This window comes from Hydra vulgaris, chromosome 11 (assembly GCF_038396675.1).
Source record: "Hydra vulgaris chromosome 11, alternate assembly HydraT2T_AEP".
In the NCBI taxonomy this organism is placed as follows: Eukaryota; Metazoa; Cnidaria; class Hydrozoa; order Anthoathecata; family Hydridae; genus Hydra; species Hydra vulgaris.
In genome coordinates, this window is record NC_088930.1 from 33,447,759 (window position 1) to 33,475,654 (window position 27,896).

Below are 27,896 nucleotides of genomic sequence, written 5' to 3' on the forward strand. Positions count from 1 at the left end.
ACTTCAAAAGACGGCCAAAAACTTGCTGTCTAGGCTTTTTTCAACAAATCCAGATGACCTGGAGTTTATTCAAGAAGTGCATGGCTCAGAAACTCTTGACGAAAATCCACTTTCTCTTGAAGAGGAACTCGAGGAAGCAATTCAGCATTTGGCCAAAAAACAGCGACACAATTTAAACGACGAATTCAAGGCCATTTCAAAAGAATGTTGGTCTATGAAGCGACCGGAAAGAGAACTGCAAACCTTGAACTTTTGTTCAATGCACTAGAAACCATCCCACCAACAAGTGTCGAACCTGAGCGAGCCTTTTCTTCCGCTGGATTATTTGTGACAAAAATTCGATCCAGAAGTGACGACTTACTTGAAACACTTTGTTTTCTCATAGCTCATTTTTTATCCAAAAATAAATTTCAAAACTAACATTAATGTGTTTTATTTACTTATTACTGCATTTTATGGTCTTCTGTTTATGCCTTTTTATTTTTTACCGATTTTACCGGTAAATTTTGATTTTTTTTACCGTTTTACCGGTAAATTTAAAAGTCGGTAAAAGCTCAACCCTAATTAGCATACTCCATTTTATAAAGGGTGGCAATATGATTGCAAGCTTTGAAAGATCAAGGCATGCACGAACACCAAGCAGAAAGTCACACTTACTAAAGACAACCCAAATTTTTCATTTTTACTTGATTTTTTGCGAACCACAAACTTCAGAACATATAAACAAAATATCTTTTTTAAAACTAAAGTGCATAATAGGGCCTACAAAACCACTACTAAAAAAATGAAAATGCTTTTTGGTCCTTGTGCTTGCTAATATATGCCGAATTAAAGTTTTTTTTTCAGGATAGACGAAAGAATGTTTCCCATAATTATACTAGGTCACTCAGCTACTAAGTTTTTTCTGTTTTCCGTAGGTAGAGTTTGGATCAATTAAATCTAAAGCTTTAAGTTTTTCCGTATATGATTAAGTTTTTCTCCTGTTCTTCTGCTGTCTCAATAACATCTTTATTTAATTCCATTGCAGTAAATGCTCTGGCAACAAGCTCGACTTTACGTCCAGTTGTACTTAACTCACGAACAGCTAAAAAACTAACAATCTGCTTGACAGGTAGATTTAAAAAATCTTCATCACTTTTAAGTGGCATGTTAAAACACGACGTATTTTCAAATAAACTATTGGATTTAAATAAACAATAAAAAATCAGATAAGCTTCCTCAAAATGTTTTGTTTACAATTTTGCACTCCCGATAAAAATATTATGCCACGTGATTCATAATTGCCGCTTAACTACGAAAAGGTCTATTGTTTGAGATCTTTATAAGAATAATTTTGTTATTAGTAATAATTCTCCTAATTCTGCTGTCATTACATAATTATGTCTAATGCCATTGTCCGAAACTACCCCCTCTTGTGGGGTAGTTTTGGACAACGAGTAGCTTCGCTTTTTTTTTTTTAAAAAAGAAACTATAATTAACATTTGTAAGACACTAAACAAAAAATCATTGTTATAACCAACTAAGATATTATACTTATATCAATTAAAATAATGTCTACTTATTTTAATTATTAAAATATTGACTATTCATTAACTTTCACGATTATTGTTCAACTAGTTTTATTATTGTTCATTCATTCAAGTTGCCATTTATTATTATCGTCCATTCATTCAAGTTGCCATTTTGTTTTTTCTATTCAGTAGTAGTCCATTCAGAAGTCTTTATCGGTTATTTATAAAATAACTTTTTCATTTTTATAAATTACTTTCTTTTCTTGTTTATTCTATAAAAAAAACTGCCAAATACGAAAAGTAAAACTAATTCTGGTATACTAGTTCGACTGGAACCATGTTATCTTCGACATCAGAAGGTCCTATGGCTGCAGGTTGAGGCAACATATTAACATGTTCATAATCAATTAAATTTGATGATGCATTGAGATCGTTCCGCAAAAATTTAGATTGTTGCATGCGTATTTTTCGAGAACTTTTCACTAAATAATTCTCGTACAAATAATATTTTAAATAAAAGTGAACATAAAATGATGATAAATATTTTATCCATTTTATATTTTTTACCTTTGGAATGTAAGTCAGTAATTAAAGGCAATCCCACAGCAAGCATAACAGCCATAATATGCGAGCATCTTTGATTTAACGAACATGAACACGATTCCCGAGGAAACAAGCGCACTGCTTGCAGGCTGCCAGAAGGAGATTTTACTAAAAATGCCTAGAATTATTAATATATATAAATTATTCAATGAAAACAAACAATATGTATTTCTAAAAATCATTTAAGCCAATTTTTGCAAATCTCTTTATTTATATTTAACTATAACGTTTTTAACGTAAAATAAATTCAAGAAATACGAGAACATCTTTTTTTTTCTTTTCTGTTTTTTGTTTGTCTGAAAATGTCCGGATTAAGCTCAACGTATTAAAATTAAGGCAAGTATAATATGAACCCATGAGATGCATAGTGGTATAAGTCACTTTTTTCAATATTTTGAGTACTACTTTACTTTTTACCTTAGACTTCCTTCGTGAAGCCAATTTTTTTTTTAAAGAGAGTTTGTATCATTCTGTTAGAAATTAAAAAATTTAGCTGCCCCAACTTGCCCCATTTTGAAATAATGCGGTTTTAAAATGTTCATTTTATAAAAAAATTAACGATGTAAAAGCTAATACGACGTAAATTAACTTCAAATCTAAGCAATATATATATATATATATATATATATATATATATATATATATATATATATATATATATATATATATATATATATATATATATATATATATATATATATATGTCGTATTAGATTTTACATCGTTAATTTTTTTATAAAATAAGGTTTTTAAAACCGCATTACTTCAAAATGGGGCAAGTTAAGTTAGCTAAATTTTTTAATTTCTAACAGAATGATACAAACTCTCTTTAAAAAAAGAATTGGCTTCGCGAAGGAAGTCTGAGGTAAAAAGTCCTAGCACTATAAAAATCAGTTTAAACTCATAAAAATTGCATTTTTAAATGCATTTTTTATAAGATATATCAATACATATTTACATTATTTTTATAAATTAACATAAATTTATCTATTATTTTTGTATACAATGAAAATTAAAATGAAAGGTTTTGTATTTAGGGAGCAAATTAAGTTTTAATAATGATAAAATTTTAACAATAAAAAAGAGCTGTTTTCGGTCATTTTCAAACAATTAAAAAAAATTAACAATTAAATCTATTATTTCAGTACTTATTTTTTTATACCGTTAGAAATATAAGAAACTGTAGAAAATAGTTAGCTAATTTATAATAGCTACATTGTTTAAATTTCACTACTCAAAAAACTGTATTTTGGCCAAATTTTAAGTGTTTCTAAATCACTGTGCAATGGTTAGCATTTTGTTTATTCTATTACATGGCAGAGTGGTATAAGTCTAATGATATCGATAATGATGCTGGAACTGTTTTTTGTTATGCTCCTCACTAAACAGCTGTTTTTGTTCAGAGTCATAGTGATATTAGTCAGACTTCTCAAAACTAGATATGAGTGACTTATACCACTATGCATCTCAGGGGCTCATATATTACTACGTGTAGTCCTAAACCTGGACTATCTGTAACGGATCAAGGATTTTTTGGTGTTTGAGATAGCAGAAATGGATCCAACTTCAAACATTTGTATGTTTATACTTATGTCAAATAATGAGGTTTTGAAAAAAATTGCAATAATTGAAGGCCGGGAACGAAAAAGCACTTTAACTTCTTCCCCACTCCCACCCCAAACGTAAGAGACAACAAGTTGATAAAATATTTTTTGTACTTTTCTCAACTAGATTTAAATTCATCGATAAATTTTAAGTTTCATAGTATTATCTCTCAGCGTTCAAAAATTACGACCATATAAAGTTTAAGCCCCCTAAAGTTGATGGGGTTACAAATTTTATATGGCCATAATTTTTGAATGCTAAGAGATAATACTATCAAACTTAAACTTTATCGATGAATATAAATCGATGAATATAGTTGAGAATAGTACAAAAAATATTTTATCAACTTATTGCCCTTCGTGTTTGGGGGTAGAGGGAAGGGGAGGGGAGAGGGGGGGATAAAGTTAAAGAGCTTTTTCGTTCTCAGCCTGCAATAATTGCAATTTCTAGCAAAGCCTCATTATTTTATTTTACTTATCTTTTAACATTTTTACTCCCAACAAGGATGCAAGCAACCACTATTAGAGTTGGAAGATACTGGAAGAGAAAAGATAAAGTTTAGAGAACAAGATACCGATTGACAGACGACTTAAAAGATTGCAAATTATATGAATCAGGAAAGCAAGATGAAGGAAGCGAATCCTAAAGAACTGATGTTCGAAGAAAAAAACTAGACAAACAAGAGTTTTTGAAGCACTTAAGAATAGTCACAGAAAAAGGATGAGACTTATTAAGTCTCATCGTTTAAGTAACATGAGAATGAATTTTAGTAGATGGCACAAGAGACGCTAGCTCTTCAGAGCAGTGCCTTTTATAGTATTTGTAGAAAAGAGAAAGAGTATTACAACGATGTGATATTTGGAGGTTGGCTGCAAGAGCAGGTCCAACTATGTTTACACTGCGTTTTTGCACCTTGTCTAAAAGAGAAAGGGCATCATTGGAAAATCCGCCTCAAATATGGCAACAATATAATTTAAGAAATGCAACCTTAGCAGATGCTAATTTTGCAATGGATTCGATATATGGTTTCTAAGAAAGTAAGAGTTAATCCTAGAAGATGAAGGGTAGATGACTTAGCTATCTCAAACACGAAAAAATTTCTGGATCCGTTACTGCGGACTATGAAAAAATTAAGTAAAGTTCGAAAGCTCTGAGCAACCTCTACTGATCAATAATATTTTACAGTACAAATTTAGTAAGGTGTTGTCACAATTCAAAAGGTTACCGTGAATGAGTTACAATTTTTTGGACCACTTTTATATATATATATATATATATATATATATATATATATATATATATATATATATATATATATATATATATACATATATATATATACATATATAATATATATATATATATATATATATATATATATATATATATTTGGTCCAAAAAATTGCTATGATCATGATTGAATGAAGCAACTTAAGTGGAAATCTGAATCTTTTAAATAGAGCTATCTTTATCATTAAGAAGCTATGTAGCCGGGGGTTTACCTTTTTAAGAACACAGTGAGAAATTTTATGATAACCACAATAGAAATTTTATGTCACTGAAAATGATTGCAGAATATGATTCTTTTTGAAAGAGCATACTCAAGTATGGAAACAGTGGTTCTGGAAAAACCTCAAAGATGTCAAAAACGATATGTGATCAATTTATCAGTATAACTGGAACAGAAGTGAAGAATAAAATAATTAGTGATATAATAAAAGCAAAATACTTTTTATACTTTTTGATTTGACACCTGATGTTTCTTGCACTGATCAATTGTCATTGATAATTGGATATATTCATATCGATAATGGAAAAGTCAAATAATTTTTACATTTTTTTGACAATGTTAATCATAAATCTAATGGAATGTTAGAAGTTTTTAGATAAATTCAAACTAAATTTGGCAAATTGCAGAGGACAATCATATGACAATGTCAATAATTTGACCAGCATTTGCAATTACCTAAGTGCAAAAATTTTAGAAATTAAATTCATGTGCTATTCTTATTCCATGTGCTTGCCATTCTTTAAATTTAATTGGTCGATGTGGAGCTGATTGCTGCACAGAAGCTGGTAGTTTTAATATATACTTGTAGTTTTAATATATATATATATATATATATATATATATATATATATATATATATATATATATATATATATATATATATATATATATTTATATATACTAATTTAAAAAACTTATTATTTTTTTAAGCGTGTCAATTAAGCGATGGTCTCTATTGAAAGCAAAAATAGGCCCAACCTTTACCTGATACTCGCTAGATCAGATCTAGATATAGCACAGCCTTGTTTTAAAATAATAAAAGGAATAACAGGTGACAACTTAGAAAGAGTAATAACTGTACTGAAGCTGGAGGATTATTTCAAAAAATGAAAAAAATGGAAACAACAATGCTCCTAACACTTAAGCAAATTATTTTAAAACATTTAGACAGTGAAAATAACAAATAACAAGCCACTAATACAAATCCATTTACTCTTGCTCAGCTATCTGATTTGTTAATAAATTACTTGCTTAAAATTATTTTTATAGATTTTAAGAAGAAACTTTGACATTTCAGTTAGCTCTAGTTATAAACAGAAATTGATTACGAAAAAATGAATTATAAATTAAATGAATTATTTAAAAAAAATGTATTTCATAAAATTACAACAGCTTTGATAAAAGAATTACAAAAGAATAATAATTCATATCATTTTTGGTACAAAAAGTTTTGATATCTAGAAAATATATGTAATGTTGATACAGATCCTATTTAAAAAAAAAGAAAAAAGAATTGTACAAATTTTATGAAAGTAATTTAGACCTTGAAGATGGAATTTAAAAAAATTCTTCATTATAAACAGCTTTTACAGAAAAATGACATATCTGAATATAAAAGAACTATTGCAAACCTGTTCAATTTTTTAATTCAAAAAAAAAAACAAATGTGTTTCGAAATTTGGAAATCATCTTCAGAATTTATATCTCACTTGCAATAACAAATTGTTCTACTAAAAAATCATTATCTTGTTTGACAAGAATAAAAACTTACCTTTGTTCACAAACAAATTTAAATAATATTTAAATTATGCACATCAACATGGTGTGTTAAAGAAAATTGAGTTTGAAGACAAAGTTAAACTCAATATTGTAATAATACTTATTCTTATAAATATGATCATGGCACAGGTTTTTATCTTGGGAAAAATGGCAAAAAAATTTATTATATATATTTTATACTTTTTTTAACACTAAAATTCTTAAAATCTGGCTAGGGGTGGCACATTTTTAAATTTGCCACTGAATTTATGTATAACTTTTATTGAAAAATTATTCTTTAATTCTGGTTTTTAAAAGGAGCCTTTCTCATGCCTTTGTGGCACAGGAAAGGCTCATTAGCTTTATAAAAAAATAATGATAAAATGAAAAATTATTTAATTGTCTACTTCTGAATATTTGAATTCTAATTATTTTGAGCACTTGGAAGGCAACGTTCACATCCACATCCTTGTATGTCAGTTTACACTGGCAAAATATAGGTCGTGGAAATATACAAGTTTTTTTAAAACAGTATGTTTTTCAAGTCATATTTTACTTAAACCAAAATAGTAAAACATTTAAAATAAAAATATCGTTTTAATAAGTATTATGTAACTACCCAATGATAAAAAAAAGTAAAAAAATGTTTAACGGGTGATAACTAAAAATCCGGACAAAGTTTAAAGGATCATAACTTCCTCGTTTTTTAATGTTTTATAAAAGTAAAAAAAGTATTTTATAGAGAATTATTTAATTTATTCAATATAATATTCAATTTGATTCAATCACTCCATTTCGTCTGACACGATCAATCAAACTCTTGGTGCGACCAACTGTTTCTTGGATAAAATTATAACCAACTTTGGTCAAACAATACTTAATTCTTTCTTTAAGTTGTGAAAGTTTTCTTGCTTGCCAATTATTCTTATACACAAGACCTTTCAATATTGACCAAAAATTTTCAATGAGCCTGCATTCGGGTAAATTTGGCAGATTATCTTTTTTTCGTACAATTTCAATATTTTTAGCCTTTAAATATTCCAATACGCTTTTGGTATAATGAGCAAAGCAAGATCTGGCCAGAACACAAAATTATCATTTAAATGATGCTCTTCTATAAACGGGATAAGTCTCTTTTGAACACAATGCTCTAAGTAATTAAACTGGTTGATAGCGTTGCTAGATTCTTGAAAATATGGTTTTGAGGTACCTTTGGCCGAAATAGCAATCTAGACCATTATTTTTTCTGGAAACTTCTCTTTTTGGGTGTATATTACATTCGCTGGAGTCAATAAAGTATCAGTGGAGTAATAACTAGAGTATATCGAACTGTAATTTAAAGTAAAATATGATTCATCGCCAATGATCCATTCAAAGTATCGGTAATTTTGGTAAAGCCGACTGCAGCATGTTCGAATTCTTAGCCTCATTTGCTCATCTCGCTTCGGAATCTTTTGCTTTTTATAACATTTGATAGCAGACTGATTTCTGAGTATTTTATTCACAAACGGTTGCGAAATACTGAATTTACAAGCTAATTGCCTCTGTGAAATACCATCTTGATAGTCAAACATGGTTTTAAGCCTTAGAAACCTTACTTTATGGCATTTTTTTGGCTATACGACTTCTTTCGGCTTTCTTTCATGTCCAAATTTGTTTTCAGCGTGTTTTATTATGTCATAAATGGTAGTTCTTGGAATATTTTCAGCAATAAAATGCTTTACTGTGTATGTTTTGCCGAGATTTATATTTTCCAAATAAAACTGATACACACGTTTCCGCTGCTCATCTTCGTTTTTTTGGTTCACCTTCATTTTTAAATTATTGATTCAAATACTTATTATGTTTTTCTAAAAAAAGAATATGTGAGCTAAATAAATATATTTTAATTATTATGTATACTTATTTTAACACAAAGCAAAATTAACTTTAACTTTGTCCGGATTTTTAGTTATCACCCGCTATTCATTGTACATTTTTGTAACTGTTGTTAAGGTAAAAAAATTGTTAATTGAAGATTTTTTTAAAATGTTTTGAGAATTATTTTTAAATAAACTTCAACTAGAGAATTCTGGAGATCAACCAGAGACTTCTGGAGAATCTTTAACAGTGTCTATAATAAGAACAAATCTTTTATTCCTCCTCTTTTGCATGGTTTAGACTTCGTTACCTCATCTAAACACTAGTGATGTACCGACTAATTGGCATCGGCTTAATCAGCCACTTTTTGCATGATCTGAATCAATATCGATCTTTTTTTTATTAATTTACCAATTTGCCAATTGATGGTATTTTAATATTTTTATCTTGCATTATGATAATAATTAAATAATAAATAATGTAAACTTTATGCATTACTTAGAATTTTTTTGAGAAATTGTTTATATTGATTTTCTTTACAGGCAAATTTTTCCTGAAATGATGTTTATAAGCTTTAATTTAACAGCTGAATGTATTTATACTTTTATTACTATAATGTTGTTTTTAGAATAATTTTATTTTGTATTGTTTTATTGTTATACTTAAAAGTAACCTATTTAAGTCATAAAAACCATGATTGTTCAAGCTGAAAAGTCTCCCTTGTTGTTAGGATTAAGGACAACTTTAAAAGAATGTAAAAAATCAGCAAATGAAAGATTTGAAAAATATCTCAAGACAAAAATCTCATTTTAGCCACAGTTTTAGATCCAAGGTAAAAAAATAATTTTTTTCCAAATGAAGAAGCTGATAGTTATTTTGAAAATATTATTAAATGGCTTGTAGATTGCTCAAAAAGTCTTCAACAAAAAGATCTATGGAATTTCAACCTGAGGTCAGTTTGTTATCAAGTACAATAAAGCTAGATTTTGATTTTTCAAATTGGTTTGAAAATTTTATTAAAATAAACACTTTAATCGTAAACACATCAAAATATGCAATTCTGCAAAAAACAAAAAGCTAAATTTAAAATTGAAAATTTTTTAACTTATTAAAAAATTTTCAATTTTAAGACAGTCCTCTAGTATGATGGAGAGCAAATAGAAACAACTTCGTCTTTTCCTATTCATCGGTATCCGTATCAGCCGAAAATGTGCAATCAGTACATCACTACTAAACACAAAACTGAATTGCTTGCTAAAAACTTTTCATCAATCTCATCCCTTGATTCAAACATACAAGTTGATCCATTGTTTGATATTAATATTACTTCAGCTTGTGTATCTAAAGTGATTTCATGCTTAGAATTTTCTACAGCTTGTTGTACGGACAACATACCTATTTTAGTCTTGCAGAAGTGTTCTTCAGAGCTGTTATATATACTTTCAAAACTATTCAACAAGTGCTTATCAGAATCTTGTTTTCCAGCCTGCTAGAAAGCAGCATCTGTTATCCCTATTTTCAAAAACTCTGGGGAGCAATCTGACTCGCCTAACTACAACTAGTCTTCTTTCTATCATAAGCAAGGTTTTAGAGTCATTAATTAATAAAAACTTAATCTCTCATCTTGAATTTAATAACTTTCTTTCTGATCATCAATATGGATTTCGATCTTCTCGTTCTACAGCTGGTTTGTTAACGGTAGTAACTGATAGGTTTTATCGTGCATAAGATAGATGTGGAGAGGCTAAGGCCATCACTCTCAACATTTCAAAAGCCTTTGATCTTTAAGATTATTTAAACCTTTCTTACCAATTATGATATAAAGTTTTCCTCGATGGACAGCACTCTTCTTCATTTCCTGTAACTTCAAGGGGTTCCTCAAGGTTCTATCCTTAGCCCAATAGTTTTTTTAATTTACATAAACAACCTACAGAAATTCTAACTTCTAAGGTGGCATTGTTTGCTGATGATACTACCATTAATTTTTGTCTTGATAAGAAGCCAACACTCTCTGATTGCTTGGAGAAGGAGCAGGGGAAGGGGAGGGGAAGGCTCTCAGTGACTGGTGAACTTTAACTCAGATAAGACTTAAGTTTTTTTAGCAATCTTTTCACAATCTAGATCTTTCTATATTTATGAATGGTAATGTACTTGATGATTCATCTACCCTTCATCTTCAAGGATTAACTTTTACTTCCGATCTTTCTTGGAAACCATATATCAAATCCATTGCAAAACTAGCTTCTGCTAAAGTTGCATCCCTTTATCCTGCTCGACACTTTCTTACTCAGGATTCTACTCTTTATCTCTATAAACCTCAAATCCATCCTTGTGTGGAATACTGTTGCCGTATCTGGAGCGGATGTTTAAGTGATATCCTTTCTTTTTTTAGACAAGGTACAAAAACATATTGCAAACATAGTTGGACCTGCTCTTGCAGCCAACCTTCAACATTTGTCATATTGTGGTAATGTTGCTTCTGTCTCTTTTCTATAAATACAATATTGGGCACTGCTCTAAAGAGCCAGCCTCTCTTTTATTATTTACTAAAATTCATTCTCTTGTTACTTGTCATTCAGTCTCATCCTTTTACGGTGACTATACCTAAGTGCTCCAAAAATTCTTATTTGTCAAGTTTTTCCCCTCCAAAATCAGTTCTTTGAAATTTGTTTCCTTTATCTTATTTTCCTGATTCATCTAACTTGCAATATTTTAAGTTGTCTGTTAATTGTTATCTTGCTTTATAAAATTCAAAGTCTTTTTGGTGAAGTGAAGATGTTAAAAAAAAATAAAAAATTTACATGACCAGTTTTTTATACATCTTAAAAAAACTATATAAAAAACAACAACAATAAAGAACTAAAGAGCTTTAGTAGTTTTAAAAAAGCTATTTAAATTTTATATTTTTAACTAAAAACTCTTTAAAAATAAAATTTCTTTTTAATACACAAAATTTTTATAGTAGTATTTTTAACTTACAATCTAAAATACGATCAAAGTAAAAATAAAATATACACGCTTATTTAAAGCTTAAATTAAATCTTTTATAATAAACAGCAGGGATGCAGAGTCCCAAAAAGACTCCAGCTTTATATCTCTACTTTTTCCAAGTCTGTAGTGTCCAGAAGCTCTAAACATATTTGTTGACTTATGATCTGCTATAAGAAAAAAATTCACGAGATTTAAAGACTTAAAATTTATTGTTTTTAAGCCCGGAGTCCTGGAGTTCTTGCCGCCATTATACCTAAGGACTCCGGGTTCAAAAAATGATTGTTCCTCTAACCTAAAAGTCTTAATTTTTTTCCTATTAGTAGTCCATAAACTTATTTATATTTTTAGAGCTCCTGGATACCAAAATCTTGCATGAAGTAACCTTTTTGTGACTTTCAAATCCAGAGTCCTTATTGGGACTCTGCATTCCTGATAAACAGTAATAAAAATCTGTTTGTTTAAAAAAATCTCTAATTAATAACTTTTTTAAAGAAGCTCACAAAAATATAACAAGCATTTTTTTTTTCTTTTTTAATATTATTGCATAATTATATAATATTGATTAAAGTAATATTTTCTCTTCAACTTATTAAATGTTTTTACTGTTTTTGTTTATGGAAGTAAAATACAACTCAACCTAAAAAACTTCAAATTTTGCTGTTTAAATAAAAAAATAACTGTATATTTGCACGAGCTTATATATAAATATATATATATATATATATATATATATATATATATATATATATATATATATATATATATATATATTGACACTCTATAAGTTCTAAAAACTAAACTGAAAAAAGAAATGACTTGAAACTTTTCAGAAATGTGAAATACTACTATATAATTTAGCATGCAAAAGTTACAGCATTAAAGTCTTTAACTTTTTTCAAAAACTAACTCTACATAGCATGACGGTTGTAACGCTTACTTTTTACCACGTCTGAACAAAACAACTTTATCAGACTTATTGCAACAAACAGAATAGTAAAAAAAAATTTTTTTGTTTGTGTATTTAGCACATATTGATATTGTTATATGTTGAGTTTTGTTGTTTTTACTTGAAATTTTACAAGCAATTTTATGTATTTTTTGTTATAACGGTTGTAATGAAAAATCCAATATAAAAAAACAACAAATAAAATGACACAATCAATGATATTGGAAAAAAAGTATAAATAATTATTAAAAACCATGTAAATTATGTTTAAAAAATCCACTATAACATTATCAAAGTTCTTAATTATGGTTTTACGATACGATTTTCAACGCTTCACAACAGGACTGTATATAAGCATCAAAACACATTTATACAACCCTTACAACTTTAAAACCATGCTATGGTATGATAAAATGATTTTTTTAAATAACATTTTTGCTTAAAAGTATTTTTAAATACTTAAAAAAAAAGAGTTATGGAGTTTAGTGTATGTTTTCATAATCTTCCCACCCCCCTCTTTCTCACAGAATTGCCCATTCCAAATGCTGAAAAATTCAGCATAAAATTGACAGTAAAACAAAATATCAAACATCAATATCTGCTTAAAAACTTGGAAAAACAAATGCATCATTTTACGATTTTATTTGGAATTCAAGTAAAACATTAAATTTGCCTATTTTATTATAATTACTTTATTTAGAATTAATGAAAAATTTCGTTTTTATTTAATTTGCTTTGTTTACTATTTAAATAAAAGGTTCATATTTAAAATTTAATTAAAATATTCATTTATTAAGATATAAATGTTCATTTATTATAATTTTTTTAAATAAGAATTTGAATAAAACAATTGCTTTTTTGTTGGTTTTATGTAATATTTTATATCAAAACTTTTATTTTAATTACTTTATTTAGAAATAATAAAAAACTTGTTTTGACATTTTTAATTTAACTATTGTATTCAGAATTTAAAAAAAACTTTCCTTATTCTGTTTTTATTTTAAATAAAAAGTTTGTTTTGCTGTTTCTATTCTAATTCGTTTATTAAGAACTTAAATAAAAGATTCTTTATTCCATTTTTAATTTTATTATTTTATTTAGAATTAAAGTAAACGTTTGTTTGTCATTTTTATATATTAGTGTGTGTGTGTGTTTATATATATGTATATATCTATATATGTATATATCTATATATATGTATATATGTATATATATATATATCTATATCTATATATATATATATATATATATATATATATATATATCTATATATATATATATATCTATATATATATATATATATATATATGTATATATATGTATATATGTATATATCTATATATATGTATATATGTATATATATATATATATCTATATATATATATATATATATATATATATATATATATATATATATATATATATATATGTATATATATATATATATATATATATATATATATATATATATATATATATATATATATATATATATATATATATATATATATATAGATTGTTGCATTTGAGAGTACAGAAGAAAAAAAAAAATGATTCTTATGCCAACAAATATGTCACTTTTAATTACTTTTGACTTTCGTCCAACATTTGCGTGTTGTCAGAAAGTTAAAACCATTAATTTAATTACAAATTAACTGTTTTTTAAAAAAACCAGCAAAAAAGCAAATTTAATTGACCAGAATGTTTTTAAAAACATTTTGAATGTTTTTAAAACATTCTGAATGATTTTAATAATATAAACAATGTTTTTATTTTTATTTTTTTTTATAAAATGTTTTTATTTTTATTAATAAAATGTTTTTATTTTTTATTTTTTTTACTGTAAATCATGCACGGTGTGTTGCTACATCGACTATCTTATAGCCTGACTCGCAACAAAGTGCTGCTACATCGACTGACAAATAGCCTGACTCGCAACGGAGCATTGCTACATCAACTGACAAATAGCCTGACTTGCAACGGAGTGTTGCTACATTGACTATCTTATAGCCTGACTCGCAACAAAGTGCTGCTACATCAACTGACAAATAGCCTGACTTGCAACGGAGTGCTGCTACATCGACTGACAAATAGCCTGACTCGCAAATGAGTGGCAGTCTATCAAGTAATAATAAAAAAAAATTCCGGTCTTGCATTTTAATTTTTACTTTTTGTCAACAAAATACAGAAAAAATTCTGACAACCAGTTAGGGGTTATATATATATATATATATATATATATATATATATATATATATATATATATATATATATATATATTTATATATATATATATAAATATATATATAGGAGAGAGAGAGAGAGAGAGAGAGAGAGAGAGAGAGAGAGAGAGAGAGAGAGAGAGAGAGAGAGAGAGAGAGAGAGAGAGAGAGAGAGAGAGAGAGAGAGAGGTCTCATATATATACATATGCTTACACTCCCCTAAAATGGTTTACAGGAGCAATTTACAGCTCTTGGAAAAGTATAATTTTTTCTCTCAAAAGTATAATTATCCTTGTAACTAAAATGAAAAACACTAAGTCATTTTTATAAAAAATAAATAAATTAATTGCATAATGAACTGCATGCTTTTTAAAAGGCAGTTGTTGAAAAAAAATAAATAATAAAAATTAAAAAAGAGTGCCGATTGAAATGCAAATGTTTTTGATTAGTTGAACTAACTGATAAATATAAAATTATTACACACTAAATTATTGCATAATGATTTTTATTTTATGTAATGAATTATGTATTTTTTATATTAATTACTTTAATATATTATTCATTCTATTGTGGAACTTTCAATTGTTGTAATAATTCTTAAAATGTCTGCATTCTATTACAATAAGCTATAGAAATTTTTTTTATAAGCAGTAAAAATCTTTATAGCTCTTTATCAAATTTTTTATCTAAAAATAATATTGTTAATAAATGGATAGCTAGACTGGAAACCCGAAAACAACACTTGTCTAAAGAATTTTTTCAAATCTAAAATTTTTGTAATAACAAAACTATATTTCTAAAGTCAATTTTTAGTGTCAAAATTTACTTTACACATTTTTTATTATTAATTAGAACATAAGAAAATTGTACAAGCTACTAAATTGCTAAATAAAAACTAAAAAATTTTATCGTTTAAACAAAAATACTATTTTATTTTTTTATTTTTTTACATTTTTTTAAGGATTTAGAGATAAAGCAATGGAACTAAACTTGTCAAAAAATAATATTGACAGACCTTGTTAAGAAGCCTTGCGTAGCTCGCTGTTTTTTGGAAATACCGAAAGTGTTCAGTTAAGAGAAAACTTTTTTATAAAATGTAAACATCGAAAGCGTTCAGTTAGACGAAAACTTTTTTTTTTGACTATTTAAATTATCTTTTAATATCATTTATGTGACATTTATTCAGAAAATATTTATTCAGAAAATAGGTCATAAAAAAAAGCATTTAATCACAACTGAGAATTTTTTAAAGAAACATTATTTTATTAAAATTTTTTTTTTTTCCGAAAGACTTCAAATTAAGCATGATTTTAAAAATTTAAATTTAATTTTAAAGGAATATAAAATAGTAAAACGTTCAATGTAACATTTAGTTTCAAATAAATGTAAAATCTCAATTTTCTAACCATTTGCTAACTAATTCATTACATTAAATTTAAGTATCACCATCATAGATTATCATGGATTATTAAATGTGAAAGGAAATTAAAAACTTTTTTTCTTATAAAACGGAGAAGTGTCTTTGTTTAAGAGAATTTTTTCACAAATGTATTTTTTGTTTCTTACTATTTCAATATCATGTAAAGTTCTTTTGACATAATATGTTTGTGAACTTAAATTACGCTTACAAATATCTTATTGGTAACTGTTAAAATCTATGAATTGTTTATGATTTTAATTAAAAATACTACATAAAATATGATGATAGCTGTCGTACTGAAAACTCATTTTTGATACGAAATAAGAGAGAAAAGTTCTTTGTTAAAAAATATCCCCTCAAAGCAAAAAATATCCCCTCAAAAAAAAATACCCCTCAAAGCAAAAAAAATTTCGGGATTCTGATTGGGATTCTGATTCTGATTGGGATTGGGATTCTGATTGGGATTCTGATTTGGGATTCTGATTTGGGATTCTGATTGGGATTCTGATTTGGGATATATATAAATACAATTTATGAGTAAAGAAATATAATTGTTATGTATAAAATAAGTAAAAAAATTTAGATATGATATTTCAAGCCAAATGGAAGACAAGAAAATATTCCAAAAAAAGAAAATTACGCGAAATATATGAAAAATATATTAACGATATTGAACTGGACTGTAAATATTGTACCAATGATTTATATGATTTTTATAATTGCAATAAGGACTGCAATTGTTGTATCGCCACTAAAAATGTTGTATTTTATATTTCAAAACCAAACGAAGCAATTTTTTAATTTATGCAAATTATTGTTTTATAGAATAAATAATTTTTTCTTTTAGAATAAAATAATAATATAAATATGACGGCAATGATGGAAGAAAATTTCAAACTACTAATTGATTATATGGATCAAGAAAAACACAATATAGACGAACAATACAACTCAATTATCAAAATGATAAACAATATGATTGTCCAAGCGAAATGGAAGACAAGAAAATATTCAGAAAAAAGACAATTACGAAAAATATACGAGAGCTATATACAAGATATCGAATTTAGTTGTATCGACTGTGAAATAAACGATTTAATCATGGAATGTGACAGAACATGTAATTGTTGTATAGCAACTAATAATGTTGTAAAACTTATTGTAAAATTACGTGAAGCAATATTTTGAATATAAAAAATATACTTTATTTTTTTTAGTTGGGTTTTTTGAATTTTTTTTTATTTAAATAAGTTTGTTTTTTTATGTTTAATAATTTTATAACATGCAGGCTTGGTCGGGAAAGGCGTGCAATCGCACTCTGATCTTGACCACGCATACAATATTTAGTTGCGACAACTTGCCCACGGCTTCATAGATGTTTTGAGAACATTTCAAAAAATAATCAAGCGCAAAAAAGTTCAACTGGACCGATGAGAGACAATTACAAAAGTTAAAAGCTTCCTGATTAAATTGTTATAAAATAAGTTTAGAATAATTAATAAACTTCGTCTTTTATAATTAAGCGACACTCTTTTATATAAAGTAAAAACTTACTATTAATAATTGTTTAATAAAGAAACAATTGTTATTCAATTTATCAAAGAGTTTAGTATAATTTCTTTTATTTGAGTACTTCTGATTTATTTCAACAAGATTCTAATAAACAAACGTTTGTTGATTTATTTAATAAATAAAAAAGTCAATCTTTTTTTAACCATTTCGCGCTTTATGTAGTTGGCCTGAGTTTTGTTTTTACAAATTACATACGATTCTTTGTAGTACGACGAACAAAAGAGACAATTAAATCATTCAGTTACTATGACATCTTCATAGATGTTTTGAGAACATTCAAGTATGTTTCCATGTTTGTCCGCATAACAATAAGTTTTAAAAATACACGCAAAAAAATTAAATTCATAACTTTAATCTTTACTAATTAAATGATTTTATATTGACGAATGCTTTAAAAAGATTCGCTAATATAAATTTGTTTTGTTTTAATACATTGACTTATTGTTGGAGCCACACACACACAGATGTTTAAAAGATTTAATAAAATGGCAGAGTATAAACTTTTTAATAACATATTTTGATCTATATTCTTAAAAAGTTTTATATATACAGCATATAATATATACATATATTAGCTTATACGCTGCCTTTTTATTAAATTCAACTTATTTATGCAATCGTATAACAAGAATATGACAATCAAAGATATCATATATATATAATGCTAAATATATTTTCGTCCTTCAGGACTCTTAAGTAATGTACATAAATATAAAATTATGTGGGATAAAATTTATATTACAAATTTTTTATCCGTCCGATTCAGATATAGAACTTATATCTTCACTGGTGCAGCTTTCTTCGCTACTATAATCAGTGGCAATACTAGCATTAGCTGAATCAAGGAAAAAAACTTTTCGCTTATCTAAGAAAATATCCACAGCACGACTTAAAATATCATCGCGTTCTTGTTGAGTGAAATTCGTGTCATTCCCTGCTATGATTATTGAGTCTTCCATTGTTGAGTGGTTCATCTTTAAACGCCTATCAGTCAAAATCACAGTCAAAATACTGAAAACGCGTTCGACAGCTGAATTAGAACCAGCAATACACATCAGAAGTTCAACTAAAAGACTCAAGTTTGGAAACTTAATTTTATAATAAAGAAAAATATTCTGCCATATTTGCAATGGTGTGAGTGCAGTGGTGTACTGCGCATTTATTAATAGTTTTGCAGCTCTCCATTCCGAAAGAACCATTTTAAAATCCATTCCTAATTTTTCTAGAGGGTAAAAAAATTCGTTTAGCAATAAAGATATGCTGGCATCACCATACATGCTGTCTGCTGTCCATACTTGCGGATCTAACCAATCCATTGATTCGAATATGGGATTTAACAGCGAACTAAATCTATCGTTTATTAATGGCAGAATGATTTCAATTGCTAATTTTCTTACTTTAATGGCAGAATGAATACATTCAAAGTTAAGATTAGCCATATTGTTGAGTTCAATCTCAACAAACTCAGGGTTTGATTTTTTCAATTCGTTACCTTCTTTGAAATACGAAGAAAGAAGATTGGTTGAACCATCTTTTTCATTGATTATAAACTTGAGTAAATATGAATCAATAATATTATCAATATCTTCATGGCTTAATTCCGCTAAGCTAGCCTTTGTTATATCCACCGCTGGTTTTAACTCATTCACCATTAACATTTGTTTTTCAAAAACCAATGATAATGGTGATAACTTTTCTAAGATGTCCAAATAACTACAAACCATACATAATAGTCTGTAGTCATGCAACCGTTTGGACAATCCAGAAAGTTTAGCACGCATATCTGCTTTAGTGTCGCGATCAGCAAGAGTATTATCGAAACCCACAATAAGCGAAGGCCAATTATGTAAAAGTTTTGTAAAGCCGCGTCTCCTGTGACTTATAAAGCGCGTTCCAAATATTTTAGGCAACGTGTAATATGTAATGTTCAAAGCCTCAGCAGCTTTTTTAACTGCGCATTTTAGCTTTCCAGAATTGCGAAATAAATTAAATATGGAAATGTAAAAACGTTCACACTCTTTATACTGGGAAATATCTTTCACAGCATCTTTTATTGCTAATTCTAAACGATGGTTTACGCAGTGAATTTTTATCAGCCACATTCTATCTTTTTTTAATAGTGTTAACACGCCATTATAAATTCCAAAATTAACGCAAGCTCCGTCGGCCGTAACGCTTACAAGTTTGTATTTGTAAGCTGACGCAGTTAAAGGAAGACTACCGGTTTCAATAAAAATGCTATCAATAGCCTTTTTAATGGTATTGGCATTCATACCACCCAAACTGTTCATATCAAGTAAAGAAACTACAAAACAGGCAGGGGTCCCTTCGCGTTCAACGCGCACAAGAATCAACTCTTTTTCATCCTTTGTTTTTCTAGCCTGAGAACCATCGGAAAGAATGGAGAAAAAGTTTGTTTCATTGACAATTTTAGCAACTTTTTCTTTAATGGCACTGGCAATGCATGAGATATATTCATGTGCTAAAAAAGAAATTAAAAACAATAAAATAAAAAAATAATAATAAAACTAATATTTTTCAAATTAAAAAATAAAATGGATAAATCAAAAGGATAAGACCATTCGAATGTAAAATCTTAAAAAAAAAAAATAATTAAACTTTCATTATAATAGTAACGTAACTTTAATTTGATTTTTTCATTTGAATTATTTTATTAAATTACGAAAAAGAAACTGAACCTAAAAATCAATAACCTGCTTTATTGTTGTCTTTTCCTTGTAAAAGGAGTGCACCATTAAGTCTTTGGCATTTGATCAGTGTCTTGAAATGGCTATGTGGCATGCTTGGTTTTAGAGCCATTTCATAGGCTGTTCTAATCATCCTTAATAACGCTTCGCGGTTGTCTTGTGTAATAGTTAACAAGTTTTCCATATCGAGGTTAGCAATACAACTACTTCCAGGATCTTCTGAGTTACCATTATCAATCAGCACCGCTAATCTATGGCTTTGCCCTCTAAGATGGCGATCAACCTTTATTATTATCAAAGAAAAAATCACGGTTCAAATTAAGCAATTTTCTAAAAAATTTATTCACTTAGTAATATAGTAAATTATAAGATAACTACAGTTATAAGTTATATAATGGTAGAAAAATTATGTTTAAATTAATTCCTGGAGTCACAAATTAAGAACAAGCTAATTATTTTAATTTTACCTGATACTTTGTCACCACACAAGTTCCCTCCGTAAACGCTGTCAAAGAATGATTTGATACTCCTTTAACTAAAGCATCCGTTAAAATTTCAGTTTTGTTCCTAGCACAAATCTTACACCATATTTTGACAACTAAGCCATTTTCTTCCGTGTATCCAATAACTGATTCTTTCCCCCACGAAAGAAAAGTTTTTAAGTTCTTAGATATTGGTTTACTATCTTGAATTTTTTTTGCTTCAGATGTCATTCTTACAAATTTGTTATACTTAAACTTAAATTTACTTATTTCTGTTTTAAATACTTATTAAAATGAAAAATAAAAAAAAAGCCCACTCACTATTCATAATCAGTGGTAAAGCAGTTCCGCTTCCTCCTCGTAATTTATTTTTACCTTTTGAGTTTAATCATAAAAAAATGCTTTCAGATAGTTTGACGTATTTAAAATTTGGTTTTGGTTAGTAAAATAAAAAATAAAAATAAAATTCATTTGGAATGTAATTTTTTTGGATACTGATCATTATAGACCGCTAATTCAGGGGTCTAGCACATTGCGGAATTGTTTTTAACATTTTTAAAGATACTGCTAAAAACAACGTTCTAACATTGTCATAGTAACTGAATGATTTAATTGTTTCTTTTGTTCGTCGTACTACAAAGAATCGTATGTAATTTGTAAAAACAAAACTCAGGCCAACTACGTAAAGCGCGAAATGGTTAAAAAAAGATTGACTTTTTTATTTATTAAATAAATCAACAAACGTTTGTTTATTAGAATCTTGTTGAAATAAATCAGAAGTACTCAAATAAAAGAAATTATACTAAACTCTTTGATAAATTGAATAACAATTGTTTCTTTATTAAACAATTATTAATAGTAAGTTTTTACTTTATATAAAAGAGTGTCGCTTAATTATAAAAGACGAAGTTTATTAATTATTCTAAACTTATTTTATAACAATTTAATCAGGCAGCTTTTAATTTTTGTAATTGTCTCTCATCGGTCCAGTTGAACTTTTTTGCGCTTGATTATTTTTTGAAATGTTCTCAAAACATCTATGAAGCCGTGGGCAAGTTGTCGCAACTAAATATTGTATGCGTGGTCAAGATCAGAGTGCGATCGCACGCCTTTCCCGACCAAGCCTGAACATGTATTAAAAAACAAAATATTATATCTTTTTTCTTATCTCATAGAGTTTATATAAATGTCAATCATGAACATTGAAGAGTTAAAAAATGCACTAACAAAAATTTTGGTCGAATTAACAAAATTAGATATTCAAAGAAAAGAACTTTTAAAAGATTTAAATTGGGTTGATTATCACCTAAAACATATCAGAAAACGGAAATATTGATTCCAATGATTCCAACGATTCAGAAACACAAGATAAAAGAATTGTTATTATTAATAATAAATAAATATCACTGTTATAATATATTGTTTTTTCTCTCAAAATCCCAACCAGAATCCCAACCAGAATCCCAACCAGAATCCCAATCACCATAAGAATCTCAATCCCATCTCAATTTTTTTTTTTGCTTTGAGGGGGATATTTTTTAACAAAGAACTTTTCTCTCTTATTTCGTATCAAAAATGAGTTTTCAGTACGACAGCTATCATCAAAAATACATAAAAATTAAAATAAATAAATGGTGATAAACAAACAAAAGATTATGTTAAGTATAAGATAGTTTTAGGAAATAAATAATAAGGAAATGTAATCTTTTTTAAATACCAAATTTAAATTCTATTAACAATTTTTGTTAAATTAGTTTTAATAACCTTTAGACCACTTTACTTTAAAATGCTTTCAGAATCTCAAGAGTTTTTTTAGCTTCTATAACAAATAAAATCTTAATAATTACAACACATTAAAAGCAAATGGTTTTAAAGTATTTGCAAATTGTTTTTAATATTTGTAAATACTTTGTTGTTGTAAAAAAAGAGCGTGTATTTCTTTGATAAAATAAGCGCTCAAATCAAATAAAAAAACTAATGGCATATACATTGGCATGTGGTTTATCTGTAGAAATGTGAATGTTATTAATAGTTTGCAATATTACTTTTATTTACGCAAATTATTTATTACACACATTATTTACACACTAATTTACTCCCACTGGAAGTAAATTTATGTGACTGAGGCCTATATATAAATATATATATATATATATATATATATATATATATATATATATATATATATATATATATATATATATATAGATCTATAGTTTGTTGTCTTTGGGAAGAGCGGAAGGAAAAAAGTGATTCTTACGCCAACACATACGCCACTTTTAATTACTTTTGACTTTCGTCCAACATTTGCGTGTTGGACGAAAGTAAAAACCATTAATTTAATTACAAATAAATCGTTTTTTAAAAAAACCACAAAAACGCAAATTTAATTGACCAGAATGTTTTAAAAACATTCTGAATGTTTTTAACAATATAAACAATGTTTTTATTTTTATTTTTTTTAATAAAATGTTTTTATTTTTATTTTTTTTAATAAAATGTTTTTATTTTTATTTTTTTTTACTGTAAATCATGCGCGGAGTGTTGCTACATCGACTATCTTATTGCCTGACTCGCAACAAAGTGCTGCTACATCGACTGACAAATAGCCTGACTCGCAAGGAAGTGCTGCTACATCGACTGACAAATAGCCTGACCCGCAAGGGAGTGCTGCTACATCTACTATCTTTTAACCTGACCCGCAAGGGAGTGTTGCTACATCGACTGAGGGTTTGGTTGGGGCAGGCAGTCTATCAATTAATAAAAAAAAATAATTCTGGTCTTGCATTTTAATTTTTACTTTTTGTCAACAAAATATGGAAAAAACTTTCGAACAACATCTACGGGTTGTATATATATATATATATATATATCAATCCTCTAAAAGATTGAGGTCAGCAATAATTTGCCGACCTCAATCTTTTAGAGGTTAGCATCAGGTTGGCAAAAAAAATTTGATTCAAAGGTCTTACCATAAAACATCGAAACGAGGTCGGCAATTTATTGCCGACCTCAAACGCTTTAAGGTCGGCAGTTAGGTCGGCATTGCCAAATGCCGACCCTAATTCTGAGGGTTGATATATATATATATATATATATATATATATATATATATATATATATATATATATATATATATATATATAAACACACACACATATATATGTCAACAACTTTAATAAAAAAAAAATTATACTTGCAACTGATGACTGTGAACAATGTTGTCCATTTCTACAATTCTTTGTGCTTGCACAATACTTCCTATATCTCCTTCTTCTTGCATTTCTTCAAAAACTAAGGAGATCCCTCTAACTTTTAAAATATTTACAATTTCTTGTGGTTCATACACTTTACTAGGTAAAATTATTTCGTCTTGTTCACGTTTTAAGAAATTGAGTTCAGAACTTAATTTAAATTTCCCAAGACCACAAAAACCTTTCAAAACATTTGTAGAAAGGTATACTTGTAAATGATAAAGTGATGGCAGAAGAATGTCAAGTGTGACTTCTTTAACATCTTGCAAATGACGCACAACCACTTGTAAATCAAGGTTACGAGCTCCTATCACACCCATTTGGGGATGATACAACTTATACTTGTCGAGCAACCATCGCCCTAATCGTTTACGTATAATATCTAAAAGATATTCATCAAAATATTTTACAAAAGCATCATCCCACTGTTTCCTAATTTTTTCTAAATTTTTTTCAAAGTCTTCTTGGGAGCAACTATTTAAAAGAACTCTTAAATCTTCAGCTCGATCAGTAATAACTTTTACACACTGATTGTTTTTACGAAGCCATGACCTAGCTGTCATTAACACAAGCTCCCAATCATAAACTTGAACAAAATTTGGAAATACTGAATTTAAAGAAGATGTAAAATTATGTTCTTGATTAGTTACAACAGCAGTTTCAATTAATTCTAAAGATGAAATGTTTTCAGATATACAGTGGAGAAACTTTTCAAAAATAATGTAATCATCTACATTTTCAGTTACAAGAAATGACAATGGTATTACTGGCCTATCTGAAAAAGCTGCATGAACAAAATTAAATGCAGTAACAAAAAACTTTCCAACTTTAAATGTTTCATGAAAACTAAAAACTAAAGGACCAGCATTGAGTTTCAGCAAGTTTTCAACCTCAGATGCTATATCACATAATCCTACAATAATTACTAAGTCTGGAAATGAGCGAGTATAATGAAAAAATCCAGGAAGTTCAGTTCCAAGTCTGTATAATGTTGCCATATCTTCATTGGTCGGACGATTTTTTTCACTTGCTTTTTTTATATTGCGAATGATATTTCTCACTTGGACTTTGTTGCGAGGTATAAGTACAGGATTACTAAACATATCCAAAACATGAGGTTCTGAATCATTTAAATTCACTTTAGATGACTTTTTAGATAAATTAGCACTTCTTCGAACAGAAGGAGCGGTGGTATAATATGGATCATTTGACTTCTTTGTGTTTCCATGAGGATGATCAACCATAACAGTCTCATCTCCAATGTAATGCACTAAAACTGGCTTTGGAACCCGTTGATCTCCTATAAGAGTATACACATGACGTTGGAACTTATTAGTTTTGCCTTCTGGATTTTTACCAACAAAAAACAGTTTTTTAACTAATGGATCACGTTTAGGAATGTCTTTAGAACCATAATTTAACCACCTGTATTGATCTGATTTCCAATTTTCTAGTGAAAAAAAAATTATCAACTAGGTTGAAACTAGAAATTATGAAATATAAATTATATAGCATAAAATAATTTCATCCACTTAACTTTTTTTAAATAAAAATTTAAAACAAAATATAGTGTAATTTAACATTGTAACTTTACAATTTATTATTATTTGTGATTTAATAATTTCTAAACAAATTTTATATTATTTTTAGATATTTTCCCTGGTTTTTTAAAAAAAATAAAACTCTCTAATGTGTATATATATATATATATATATATATATATATATATATATATATATATATATATATATATATATATATATATTTATATATATATATATATATATATATATATATATATATATATATATATATATATATATATATATACATATATATATATATATATATACTATATATATATATATATATATATATATATATATATATATATATATATATATATATATATATACATATATATACATATATATATATATATATATATATATATATATATATATATATATATATATATATATATATATATATATATATATATATATATATATATATATATATATATATATATATATATATATATATATATATATATTATTCTTTATAAAGTTATTCTGTATAAAACGATCTGACAGGTAATTTATGATTTTGGCCGTCAATCAAGTTGTACACAACAGTTATACATTATTATCGTGGTGATCTAACAGAAAAAAAGTTCAACAATCATGGAATACTAATTTATGTGTTTCTGTGCAATCAAATGATTCTATAAAATAAAAATTTATAGTTTAAAACTAGCGCAAGTTTTTAAAAAACATAAGTTACTATTAAGGTCAGGAAAATAATATACTATTTCAGCAAAAAACCATGACCTACCTTGCTCCTCTGGAATATTTGCCACAAACAGATAAGCATCTCCTGCTTTTGGCTTTGCTGGAGGATAGCTAACATTTGGATATTGATTAATATTCTCTAAAAATTTCATTACTTCTCCAATATCAAGTTGTTTTTCTGATTTTGTACACACTGAAGTTCCCCAATTTACTTTTTCTTGTGATCCATCGTACGCCATTTTCAGTCCTGAAAAATGACGGACCAGAAATACGACTAAAACCCGTAAAACAAACGTGCCAAAAAAAGAAATTGACTGCAACAAACGTGTCTGATAGGTCTTTACGTATCATCTGTTTATAACTGATTGTAAATATCCCTCAATATTGTGTGTATATGCAGTTATTATTGAATTAAAAATATATTGAATGACAATGGTTTTTGTGACTGGGATCTTTAAGCAATTTAAGTAAATTACAAAAGTACTAATACAAATATTAGGCAAATACAAAAATATTAAAAAAGCTAATGCAAAAACGTAATTGATTAGGTTTTTGATAAAATAATAACTAACTAAATCTTAAATAGTTATCATTTCTTAACATATTAATATTTCTTGGTAAATTGTAAATCTTTGATCAAAGTTTCATCTAGCTTAAGATATTAAATTTTATATTTGGAAAAACATTTGCCAATTTAGACGATTGATTTGGTTGGTTATTTTTGTTTGTAGGCTCAAAAAATCAGACTAATTTCTTGATAACAATTTCATGTGACATAAGTTTAAACATATATTGATTTGAGTTTAGAACGTAGCTAGAAGTTAATTTTGCAAATCTATGCACTGTAAACCACTATCTTTTAATTTTTTTTATTTTTTTACGTTCTATATGTTTAGTACTTGTTTTTAGAATTTGTTTTGAATATTAGCTCATTACTTTTTAATTGAATGTGTAAAAAAGCATTTATCAACGAATATGTAATTGAAATAGGTAATCAACACAAAAATAAAAAACATTAATTATGTTAATTAGCAAAAAGATATTTAAAAATAAATATCAAGTCTTCTTTGCTGCTAATACAAGGGGTAAATAGCTCTATATTAAAAAGTAAGCTGCTCTAGTCATCCGCCACATTTGATGAATTGCTTCAGGAGGTCTAATTTTTTTTCTCATTATCACCTCCTAAGAAAATAACAGATAGTTCAATCAGTTCCCCATAATCGTCACGTATAATATTTTTTTGCAGTTCTTGATTATGAAATGTCAACAATTCTTCAATTATTGTATTACTAAAATATTGTTTGAGGATATTGATGTATGTTTCAAAAAAAGCCGGATTATTAGTTTTTCAGTAGTCTCTGACCTTTTTAAATATTGA

The 27,896-nt window shown here is 27.2% G+C and overlaps 2 protein-coding genes across 2 annotated transcripts; both read right to left on the reverse strand.

Annotated features, from left to right (window-relative positions):
* Positions 1–1,474: 1,474 nt before the first annotated feature.
* Positions 1,475–26,800, reverse strand: LOC100203952 (uncharacterized). Its single transcript, XM_065810836.1, has 4 exons — positions 26,562–26,800; positions 24,167–25,674; positions 2,079–2,232; positions 1,475–1,993 (listed from the first exon to the last, which is right to left on the reverse strand). Exons 1-4 carry the CDS (start codon positions 26,755–26,757, stop codon positions 1,818–1,820), a joined length of 2,034 nt encoding a protein of 677 aa, XP_065666908.1. The 5' UTR covers positions 26,758–26,800; the 3' UTR covers positions 1,475–1,817.
* Positions 20,433–22,081, reverse strand: LOC136087242 (uncharacterized). The gene is made up of 2 exons (XM_065809708.1): positions 20,956–22,081; positions 20,433–20,771 (listed from the first exon to the last, which is right to left on the reverse strand). Exons 1-2 carry the CDS (start codon positions 21,199–21,201, stop codon positions 20,487–20,489), a joined length of 531 nt encoding a protein of 176 aa, XP_065665780.1. The 5' UTR covers positions 21,202–22,081; the 3' UTR covers positions 20,433–20,486.
* Positions 26,801–27,896: the final 1,096 nt, after the last annotated feature.

Excerpts from the sequence above, each read along its gene's own strand:
- LOC100203952 (XM_065810836.1), bottom strand. The coding sequence starts at position 26,757 with ATGGCGTACGATGGATCACAAGAAAAAGTAAATTGGGGAACTTCAGTG. Across the intron at positions 25,675-26,561 it reads AAATATTCCAGAGGAGCAAG|AAAATTGGAAATCAGATCAA; the intron begins GTAGGTCATGGT and ends TTTTTTCACTAG. Across the intron at positions 1,994-2,078 it reads TACTGACTTACATTCCAAAG|TGAAAAGTTCTCGAAAAATA; the intron begins GTAAAAAATATA and ends AGAATTATTTAG.
- LOC136087242 (XM_065809708.1), bottom strand. The coding sequence starts at position 21,201 with ATGACATCTGAAGCAAAAAAAATTCAAGATAGTAAACCAATATCTAAG. Across the intron at positions 20,772-20,955 it reads GTGTGGTGACAAAGTATCAG|GTTGATCGCCATCTTAGAGG; the intron begins GTAAAATTAAAA and ends ATAATAATAAAG.